The 11,470-nt window shown below is 45.6% G+C and overlaps 1 protein-coding gene across 2 annotated transcripts; it reads right to left on the bottom strand.

Annotated features, from left to right (window-relative positions):
• Nucleotides 1–2,930: 2,930 nt before the first annotated feature.
• Nucleotides 2,931–9,540, bottom strand: tm6sf2b (transmembrane 6 superfamily member 2b). Of its 2 annotated transcripts, none has more exons than XM_057039286.1 (11): nucleotides 9,431–9,540; nucleotides 9,135–9,240; nucleotides 7,374–7,477; nucleotides 6,233–6,330; nucleotides 6,045–6,148; nucleotides 5,501–5,583; nucleotides 5,287–5,411; nucleotides 4,674–4,775; nucleotides 4,509–4,601; nucleotides 3,356–3,475; nucleotides 2,931–3,271 (listed from the first exon to the last, which is right to left on the bottom strand). In XM_057039286.1, the coding sequence occupies exons 2-11, from the start codon at nucleotides 9,212–9,214 to the stop codon at nucleotides 3,035–3,037; spliced, it is 1,146 nt and encodes a 381-aa protein (XP_056895266.1). In that variant the 5' UTR covers nucleotides 9,215–9,240; nucleotides 9,431–9,540; the 3' UTR covers nucleotides 2,931–3,034. The 2 variants fall into 2 exon arrangements, with proteins under 2 accessions (XP_056895266.1, XP_056895265.1); XM_057039285.1 differs by having other exon boundaries at nucleotides 9,135–9,243; nucleotides 9,431–9,498.
• Nucleotides 9,541–11,470: the final 1,930 nt, after the last annotated feature.

Here is an 11,470-nt window from a genome sequence, read left to right as displayed (position 1 = left end):
CCATCATCTGTCCATCCATCATCTGCCCATCCATCCATCATCCATCCATCCATCCATCCATCATCTGCCCATCCATCCATCCATCCATCATCCATCCATCATCCATCCATCCATCCATCCATCCATCCATCCATCCATCCATCCATCCATCCATCCATCCATCCATCCATCCATCCATCCATCCATCCATCCATCCATCCATCATCTGCCATCCATCCATCCATCCATCCATCATCCATCATCCATCATCCATCCATCCATCCATCCATCATCCATCATCTGCCCATCCATCCATCCATCCATCCATCATCATCCATCCATCCATCCATCCATCCATCCACAGACTCTTCTCTCCATATCTATGGTGCACGTACCTCCAGGCTCAGGCTCTGGGCTTCTGTGAGGCGCCTGAACAATAATTTTGCAGACTGATGCCAGTTAATTGCGGCTACGGTGAAAGTTTGGTTGTTGCCGACATCATCCTCTGAAAGACTTTTAGCTCAACTGATACGCCAATGAAGGAATTTCTCATCAAGGGAAACTTTGTTTGACTTGTTTGTGCATGATCACAATGATCAAATGTTTAAAGAGGAATTTGCTGATGTTTGTGACGCTTCAAGCTCATGGAAGTTCTGCTGCAGGCTGTGTAAAAGCCCTCCATCAGCACCCGACTACAAAGAGGGAGGCTGTTGAAAACACAGAAGCCGATGATGAGAGAAGAGCGGACTCAGGAGGAGGCAGCAGCGCTCTGTGTTAAATATTTAAAATAATCCGACTGCACTAATCGATTAAGGGTGATAGAACAATAGAAGAACAAAGAGTCTTTTTGCTGTGCAGACTCGATTGTTACCGCAGTCCTGGTGCTGAAGTCAGCGACTGTGAAGACTATTTCCAGGCTGAAGCCAGCAGCAGCCGGGCTTGTCAGCTGATCTAGAGTGCTGGAGTTCATCTTTAATGATCCTCACATCCAAGCAAAGGAAGTGCTGGGCCTGGTCCGTCTCAGGGTTCGTAACAGAGGTGGTTCTTCGCCATCACTGCGTGGTTGCATTGTGTTCTGCAGAGACACAAGCTTCTGTATGCAGACCTGTGCTGCACAGATTCCCTGGGACTCCCACTGTGGCAGTTCAAAGCCGGCCACACTGGAATTAAAGCCTCTGTCACACAGCAAACGCACGGCATGCATGTGTAAACAGGGGTGACGCGACCCCCCTACATGACAAGGCTGCAGAGGCAGAGTGAATTCAATCAGCGGCTTTCATTTGTCACTGGGCCTGTTGCTATTAAAACCCTTATCAAACATGAATAACTCTTCCTGCATTCTCCAGGTGACCGAGCTGCGTGCCAAACATGGGAACCTGCATCTGCCGCATGTTTGCTGCGCTCTTTAAAAACTGGTCAGGCTCAGGAATGAAAGTAAGGGAAGCCTGGCCTCCATAGTGGTTTTACTAATGCTAACAAAGATTGTCTCTGCAGACAGTTCCTCACACCACCCACACCAAGCTGGCTCAGCGCAGCATCGCATGGTGGAAGAAAAGAAGGAGGAGGAGGAATGGAAGCAGAATAAACAAGGGGAGGAAGCCTGAATCTTTGGAAGCGTTTCACAGGTGAGTGACAGGAGCTGCTGGTGACCTTCCGCCTGGGATGGGTCAAAGTTCACCACCAGGAAACGGTGAACTGTGCAGCTTCCTGGTGGTAGCAGTTGCTGGAATTTGCACAACCGCTTTCGCTTTTACCTTCAAAACACGTCGGCAACTGCACCCAGGGACTAGCTGCCTGTTTCAGCATCAGAGAACATTTCTGGGGGCTTTTGAGACTGTTCACATCGTTAACATTCCTCCAGCTCCCCCAGTCTTGTGTTTCAGGGGGATTTTTTTCTGCTCCCACATTCATGTAACAAAGACCGGCGTTTAATAAGCGTGTGTTCTTTCATCATCGGTATGAGGACAAAAAGCCACATTTATTCTTTACGCGCAAAGTAGCTGCCACATAACATTATGCTGGTCCCCTTCCTGTTGCCGTCTGCAGGTAATACAGGTAATACAATCTGAAACCGGATCACTCTCAACATTTTTTGCAAACTTTCCTTCACATTGAAAAGTTTCTTGGCATTTCAGGTCGGATGGCTGAATGTGTTTAGCTCAAAAGCACACGTTTAACTTCATGACGGTTCAGAAGAAAAGGTCAGGTGACGCAACAGTCCGGTAAAACACTTTCAACACCTCCGCCAAATCATCCAGTCAACGTTCAAGGATCCTGTTAAGGATGAGCAGGGCACTCGCTTGCAGGTCCAGATGAAAAGACTCGTCCTTGGCGCGCAGCATTTTAAAAGAACAACGCACAAGTGCAGCTCAGCATTAAATGGAACGATTTTTCATCGTACAACCTGACCTGACCTGCGTGGGCTCAAACAACTGTGTAAGATCAGAAGCGCGTAGCCAAACTAAAGAGAACAAGTGCACAAATCATGTCTTAAATAGTCTTTAGTTAGCTTGTGAAGTTTGGGCTAAATCTGTATTGTGCAGACTGCATATATTCCTCTACCCTTCAGATATATGCTGTGTCTTAGATACCCTGTTGAAAGAGTGTTGGAAAGTGGAAGGTTAAGGGAAAAAAAAGGAAAAAATCCATTTTTTGCTAGTTCCAACTTTTAAAAGTCGAAGTGCAGGCAGTTGTCTGCTGTTCTGCTGCAGATTAAACTTAACAGGAAGTTTGTGGTAAACGTCGCAAAGTTTGAAGAACTGGTCTTGTCAACTTCTAGACACTAAACAATAATAATTCTAAGTAAAAACCTCCAGTTGTTTTTTTGGGTTTTTTTTTTACAAAAACTGACATTATTCTCCAGCTGCCAAGACACACTACACAAACAACCGAAACAACATTTCACTTTTATGCACAATAAGACAACTGATTAATGCCCTGGAAGCAACCGCGGTGATCAAAATAAGCTTTTATTAGGACACTTTGAAAGATAACAGTTCCATAATTGATTCCTACAGATGAAGGATTGCTGGAACTCTGAGGCAGAATTATCAGCTTATTTATCTTTGTACTTGGTGTCTTTCTCCTCGCTGTTCGGCAAACCGGTCTGGCCAGGAAATGGGGCGATCTTGAGGAAGAAGTAATGGTTGCTGTAAACGCGCAAGGCCACCAGGAGTGGAGTGACTCCGTAAAGCAGGTTAGCTGCCAGCACAGGCCAGAAAACGTCGCTGGGAATACGAAACGGAGCAGCTGTGCGAGGGTGCAAGAAGCCCCCGATGTGGGCCCACTGACACTGGAAGAGGACAGAAACAAGAAGAGGATGCTGCCGTGGTCTGGAGCATATGATGTGACCTGTCCAGTCCCTTCCTGTTCTTACCTGGATTACTGCTCCAGCGAAAAACACGGTCCAGTCCGGCATCCATGTGCATCCAGGTTTGAGGAGCCCGTAAACGAAAGCTCCCAACAGAGGTAGTCCGTAGAAGAACAAATGCAGCATCTGTGATCGGAAAGGCACCCTTGTTTTAGTTATTGCTCCTTATTTTTCTCTCAGCGCTGCAGATAACCAATCCAGGATTGAGGTCACTGGGTCAGAGGCAAGTTCCTCACAGGACTCACACGTCACATCTACGACATCTTTCCATAATCTTTCCTCTTCATTGCTGCCAGATGTATTTTTGAAGCCTTCCTGACCTTTAGCTGAAACTAAAGACTTTCTGACCCTCCGATTTCACTTCTTCTCGCTCCCTTTTTCTCCACCTGAGGTCAGCATGAATCTGCCGTTTCGAATTTAGCAGCGCCTAATCCAGCGTTGCCAACAGACTCGCAGAACCTTTGTCCTAAAAAAAGCTGTTCGCATGCTGCACACACCCCCACCCCCCAGCGAGGGCTTTGGGTGAAGGATTAGCTTATCAAGTTCTCACCACGTGGTTGATCGGTCCGATCAATGGATGGTTTTGTGCCTGCGCTGCAGCCACAACAAGGTCTTTGGATAACCTATCGACGGAGGCGTGTACGCTCAGCACAAGATACAGAAGGATGGCGCCAGTGCCGGGGTCATCTGGACCAAATAAAAGATCAGACAGCCGCCGCGAGTCGCGGTCAGAATCTGTTATCCATCATCTTTGTCTCGCAGGAGAGACACGGCGAGACGAGATGAAAAACGCACGGGCGCGGCGACGATGAGCCACCAGCAGCCTCAGCAAAGGTCTGCGTCTGTCATGCTACGTCTGGATGGCTCTTGACCCCACCACAAGTACATAAACACGGCGCTGAATGCAGGGGACCGTTATCCAAGCTACCGCACCACTTTGAAGGCGGTTCTGAAGTGCAAAGGTGAAGGCAACATGAATCTACGCTCACCCGCACCAAAAGGCTGCGGCTGGAAATTCATCATAGGAGCTCGTGATGAAGCGGCTCGTCTGATGATTCTTTCTTGTGGAGGACGGTCCTCTGATAGCAGCTGGATCTCAATATATAGAGATGCAGCCATGATAGCGGGCGCAAAGAGAAAAGTTAAATAAACTGCTCACCATGACTCGAGGGAAGCCCACTGGGTCCTTCAGGTAGGGTTCATAGTGCTGAAGGTAGACACCGCAGGCCTCTAAAGGGGAGTCCATCGCCACCTGTGGACGTTATAAATGAGCTCAAATTAGATTTGAACTAGATCGGCGCGTACAACGAACATCCCATCTCACCAAGCCTCTGAGGACGGTGAAGGCCATGGCAGCCAAGAGGAGCAACAGCAGGATCATATCCAGGGGGCGCCAGATCAGCTTCATGGTCTGAATGTGCTGGGCCTGTGGGGGCGACCAGCACAGAGCTGTTGCTGTTGCTTCTTTACATGGTAGAATAGTAGTAATATTTTTACTAAAGTTGTTTATTGTCCTATGAGTTGAGTTAAAGTCCGCATTTTAGCACTTAAGCTAAATGCTACGCGTTGATAGAGCCACTGATATCTTCATTATCACAGCAATAACAAAGAAGGGACACAAAACAACACATCAAGTATAACTGAAGGTGCAAATATGTATATATTTAAATGTGGTGCTTGATGGTTCGGACTGTACAAAACCTCTTTAAACTTGTGTCTGAACATTTTAGCACCATTTCCTGGCAAACTAAGCATCATTTGCTGTTGATGGCTATGCCTCAGTTCCTGCCATCAGAGCCAGAAATTGCAGCTTATAAATATTGATGACTTCATTTACTTGCCTTTTGTCATTTATGAGTGGCATCGCTTTGACTTTTCTGCAAACAGTATTTCTACCAAACATTTCCGAACCGACTCGATTAGGAGAGATAGCTCACGTTGTACCCGCCGATGAGTGGTCTGTCCTTTGGCTTGGTAAATAATGCCACAGCTCCCCACACAGGAAAGAGGAGGAAGACGAAGTTGAGCCAGAAGGCCGGGCGGATCTCTGTTCCATATTTACCTGCGAAGAGAAGAGAAGACCAGCTGTCGGCTTCCGTTCACACGTGAAGGCGCCGCGGACCGTTAAACTTAATCAAGAAGTGGCCCCACCTGTCACTATTCCAGCAATGAACACGCTCATGTTGGCACAGAGAGAGCCGGCCCAGAACAAACCCAGGGTACGGTACGCTTTCCTGCGCCGAGAGCAACGGAGATTAGTCTATAACCTCATCCGTGAGGTAAATCATGTGGAATTCAAAGGGTTCGGTGGTTTTCTGAGCTGGTAGAAAGCTGACGTGGTTTGAAAGACTTCATCTCCGTCATGTCTGCCCCGCAGCGGCGCTGGTTCTGCACTAATGAATCCCCTAATTGCACCCAGGAGGACCATCTGCTAATACTCTTTTATTTAGGTCGTTTTGTAGATCATAGGTGATAAATACGCTCAGCTGCACCTTTCAAGAAATCAGTGATATTTTTAACCGAACCGGGACTTTACAAATTATTTTTAGCTATTAATTAAGTCCAAAGCGCAGGACGGCGAAATAAATGCGCTTCAAACACCACGGCCTGATGTTCTAGTGCTGATTCCATTATGATAAGCTGAGGCGGGGCTGTTCACATGGAGAGCGGGTCGGATGAGGTCGGTGTGTCCCACCTGTCCGTTATCCTGCTGATCATCACCAGGTACATGATGAAGTGGGCAATCCCGTCCCAGTAGCACATCATGATGGCGTACGCTGTTCCCAGATATGGTTCCCCCTAAACAACAGCAAACGGAACATCCAGCACGTACAGCATGCCCTCTCACAGTGCTGTGATGGACAGATGGACAGATGGACCTACTGTCTTTTGGTAGAAGTCCATGAAGCCGGAGATGATGCCGTCATACTCCAGCGCACTCACCAGGTCGATGACGCAGGTGAAGGAGAACTCGGCAAAAACTGCAGCAGTGTGGGGAAATAAATGCACACAAAGAGCGTTAATGTGCAAATCTCAGCCCAGAAAATGACTAAGGTGTCTTTTTAGGTCCATATCTGTCCCTTTTTAATAAGAGCTGGGGATGTTTTCCTGCAGCTTGTTTGGTATTGATTTACGGGGCCGAGTGGGGAGAAAATGAAGTCAGCGGCAGTGAAGTGGGCTGCAGGCATATTTATGGAATCCACGGCGAAGAGCTCTCCGCTATCAGGGGGAGCCGGAGTGGCACAGCTGAAATGTGAAGAGCGGAGCCGCGCCACTGACACTCGAACGCGTCGCTCAAATTTCGCAGACGTTTGAGGGCCGCCGGGACCCGTTCGAGCACGTGTTGCAGAACTTTGGATCTGGGGAAGATCACGAAAGGCTGAAAGCGTTCAGACTTTACATCGCTATGAAGCGAACGACACGGACGCCTGTCGGCTGATAACGCGGGCTGGAGCCGCTGTATCACACCCTCTCCATCAACCTGGCCCTGCTTTGCTTCCCCTGTCTCTCCTGTAATCCTCCACACAACCAGATTTTTATCTCCTGCATCCAACAGGTGAGATAGCAGAAGGAGAGTGGAGGGTGGGGGGGTTATGGCTGTCTATCATTGAGATGTTCCTGCCCTCGTGGCTGCGGTTCCCCTACCCAGCGCTATCGCCGCCTGAGGCGTGGCGCCGGCTTCAGCCGCAGGGGTGCGGGTGATGCGGAATCTCCTGGGCTGGAGACGGGGATAGACGGGGAACACTGGTGCAACAGCTGCCCGCGCCCCGTCTGTGTTCCGAGGTCACCTCTTAACCCTTCCACGGCACGGCGGCGGGTCAGGGCTTCCTGCGTCCTGAGCCTGAGCCTGAGCCTGATCAGTCTAAGCAGCTTTGTAAATGTCACAAGGAATCACAATCGGCGCCATTCACGTGCCCCTGGAAGTGGCGAAATCAGCCCGCAGAATGTCGCAGCGCGGGGATTAAGCTGCAAGGTCAGCGCGTTTGGAAACGCGTTGCGAAAGGCTCAGATCCGTGTTAATTACCAAAGAATAAGACGTCTCTGGGTGGGTTGCCACGGGTGATGAGGAAGTAAAACAGAAAGACGACCACCAGCACGCCGGCGCCGATAGCCAAGATGACATAAGGCCTGTGTGGGGGGAGAGGGAGAGAAAGGAAAGGGGACTTTTTAGTGGTTATCCAAAGAAACAAACACATTCACCGCATTCATTGGAGACCTTCTCGCTGCTGACGGCGCACTTCTCGACATCTCCCTCTGATTTTCTGCTTCGTTCTCTTTACTAATTAGTTTCTTCCCTGGAACTTGACTCGGCATTGTTAAATTTTGCAAATGATGATGAATGGGTAGAGAGATGAATGGGGGAGGGGGGGCGCCTCACCGCAGTTGGCAAAAAGAAGGGAAGGGGTCCAAATGATGGATGTATTTTATCTTAGAGAGCCTGCAAATGTCAGAATATTCCCACTGAGGCCGCCGAGTGGATTTAATCTCCAGATATCTTTCTGAGTGCTTTAAAAAGCCTCATAAATTTGTGTGAGAAACCTAAACCAGCTTCTGGTTTGCCTTTGGTTCTTCTTTTCTATGCATTATATATGTTAGAAGCAGTATCTGAAATTCCCAGTAGCTGGAAATCACGGCTTTGCTGGAGTGTAATCAATCACAGATGGGAGTGTAGGAAGCAGCGAGGAAAGGCCGCGTTGGCCCAGCATCGCCCTGCGTGTATGCTGGTCAAAGGTACATCTGCAGCGCTCTGGAGGAGACAAATGTGTGTGTGGTATCTGCTGGTAAACAACATTACAGCCTTGGAACGCCGACGACGTGTGCTCACAGGAGGAGAACAAATGCAGCCGGAGCAAAGGGAAGCTCCCTGGTTACCGCTTCAGCTCAGCAGCACAGGAAGATGAACGCAGGCGTGCTGTTGATCTGCACTCAATTGTCTTTCAGCACAGTCTGCATTGAGTGTCGGCACCCACAGAGTAAAAAGAAGACACAGAAGTGTGTTTCCTGGCAAAGGTCAGGCGAGAATAGAATGAGAAATATTTTGTGATTGAAAGTGAGAAGGAGGAGTTGAACGTTTGTCCTGTTTTAAAACTATTTGAGCTGTTGTTTTGGGATTTTTTTTCAATCGAACTCAATAGATCCACCATTCCTCTTTAAATACCCTCCTTTTGTTTGCTCTCCTATTCAGAAACACTGACTTTCTGCCTGCCGGTATAACCTCCACGATGAAGCAGCAAGCGGACAACAGTGACATCTAGCGGTCAGAAGCCGAACTTCTTTTGGGGGGTTAACTCACGCCAGCAAGTGTGTGATGGGAAGCAACCCATTAACACAGCAGCAGAAAAAAAAACGGAGTATAAAGGAAATAAAGTTTGGAATTAAATTAATTTAATCTGAAAAGTTGCATCTTCCGTTTTAAATCCTGTGACCATGAATGTAGCAAGTGGATTCTCCGCGGTCTGTTGCCTGTTCTCTCTCTTCCACTTTAGATGTTGTAGTAGTAGTCTGAGCTAATCAGTTAGATAAGGAAATATGATTTTGTATATATGGTCAATTTTCTGACCTCTGTTATTTTCTATTAAAGGATGATTGCTATTGAAACGTTTACGCCTTCGAACTTTGACGTTCGTGGTTATTTTGCATTTTAATCTATGATGACACTAGAATTATACTTTTCACTGCACATTTCGTGTCTATAATGTTGCTATATTAACCTTTCAGCATTTCTCTTCTATCTATTACGACAGCATGGTCAACGAACAGTATAAAATATGCAGAAATTACTCACTCTTGTAATTCTGGAATTGTGTTCATGGCATAAAGAATGCCGAGGGCAGAAAAGGAAAATAAGAAGACTAAGGTCTCCATCTCTTCAGGATGCCTCCCACACAGCACTGCTGGGGGGAAAATGCACTTATCAGATATAAGTACAAAATTTTGTGCCGCCGCAACATTAATATTTGTTAAAATCACGTCTAATAAGACAAATCAAATCCATTCCTCTGGGTAAAAATATAATTATCTGACTGTCATAAAATGAAATGCCAATTTTGGAAATGGGAAAGAAGCGGAGCGTGCTCTTACCGTCTGGCTACCCTCCTGGTGGATTAATCAAATTTGAGCTGGCCTGAGGCAACCATGCTCTTTACTGGGAGAATAATGAAGGGGAGACAAAGAAGCTTTTGGTTGCATAGTTATGCAACTTGATTTTGTGAGAGATTACCATAAGTCCTATTAGAGAACATTCTTTTTGAGCAGTAGCATTTCAGTCCACAATAATGTCTGTTCTTTACTTCATCTTTATTATAAAGTGTATGACTCTTTTTTTATCATTGTTGTTTCGAAAAGCCTTGCACTAAGTCTGTGGGAGAATCAAATAAAAGGTTTTTAACTTCTTTCCCGAGGTTTCTCACATGCCCCATGAATCGTAAGTCCGGATTCGACTATTGTCAGAAACAAACTTACTTGTAATGACAATGAACTGCAGCTCCATGGTCTAATAGAGATGATTTATCGTATGCATTTAAGTTCACTACTTTTGCTGACAGGAAAAGCGAACAGATTTTGTCGTCAGAAAATGCCCAAATTCCTCAATTTGTTAAAATCTTTTGAATGGTTTTTGAATGACAACTTGCTACCAGGGACAGAATATTTTAAAATTACCTCATTTAGACAGCTGCAGAAAAAAATGTGCGTTACCCGTATTGCGCCAGCAGAGGGCGTAAAAATCCCACATTACAAGGAACTCTCCAAAATGAGCCAAATGGACTAATACAGTTGATTTCAATTAAGTTCAGTTAGAGTTAAAATGAAATTGAAAAAATGACCTTAGTCTGACCTAAATGAGTAGTAAGCAGTGTACGAGACAAAAAGGCCTAGCAAGGATGCAATGACAAAGCTCTTACATCTAGATTCGGAAGTCAAAACAACACAAGAGAGTGAAAGAGAAAGCATTATACTCTGCCAACATCTCATTCTAACAGTACACCAGACATATGCATGCACCCCCCCCCCCCCCCCCAACCCCCACTGACACACACACACATCCACACAGAACCACTCCTTTGCTTCCCGCCACCCTCCTTTGTTGGGAAAAAGCAAGGATTGTTATACCAGGAAAGCAGTGGCAGGGTGCGTTTGCTGGAAATGATTGGAGCCCTTCCAGTTGTTCAATAATGTAAAATCGACTGATAGATGCCAAAATGAGACAGTGACCTGCGGGAGGGAGATATAGATGTGCACTATTTAAAATCTAAATTGAAAAATGCTGTTATTATTTGCAGGGGAGTAGTCTGCTGATTTGAATAAAACGATATGAGAGATTTTTTTTAAAAATGCATTTGTGTCATTTGCACATAAATTATGGATTACATGAAGAATTATATACAGACGTTGCAGTGATATTGTTCTACATAGGTTAGATTTTATGTACCGTATATATTTAATGTACATCTTCTTTGAAATGATGTGTAATCAATAATGATATTCTTATACATAATTCCCATTGCCCTTAGCCATTCAATTTCATTCTGAATTGCAAAATTCTTTATAGCACCTCAAGCAGTGGTGGAACCATTCATTTGCCTCCTTTTATAATTGATAGAACAGTGTCAGTAAGCATTTCTCATCTTAAAATCAGAGACTGTTGCAAATGTTTGTTTGCATGTGTGAACTATAGTGTAACTATTAATTTGTTTTTATGTAATAGAATAATAAAATACCCATTTAGGAATGCAGTTCTTTTTTTATCAAATCCTAGGGGAAATACTTCTGGAATGGCTGTTAAAAGGGTTCTTTGTTGTCGTTTTTACCCTGCATCTTTTGACCTTAATGTTTAATTCATCTTTTAAGATGTAAGGTGAATTAGACCTTAAATATTTAGATGAAACAGGTGGTTTACCCTGCATTGCAGCAGTTCTCACCATCAGTAAAAGAACTCCATGAAGGTTTTATCAGTAAACGTAAAAAGTTGTAGGGAAATAACTGTAGCTTAATAGAATGTTGCATAGGCTCGCATTATTATAGAATAATGCAAATTATTAGCATGCTAGAATACTCAGAACTATTAAATGTGGTTATTTCTAAGTTTCCTTTACGTTGTTGCCTATTAAATGAAGATCCTGC

This window comes from Takifugu flavidus, chromosome 7, assembly GCF_003711565.1.
Source record: "Takifugu flavidus isolate HTHZ2018 chromosome 7, ASM371156v2, whole genome shotgun sequence".
NCBI classification, from domain to species: Eukaryota; Metazoa; Chordata; class Actinopteri; order Tetraodontiformes; family Tetraodontidae; genus Takifugu; species Takifugu flavidus.
The sequence above is the reverse complement of the archived record's forward strand: the minus strand, read 5'-3'. Positions and strand labels throughout refer to the sequence as shown.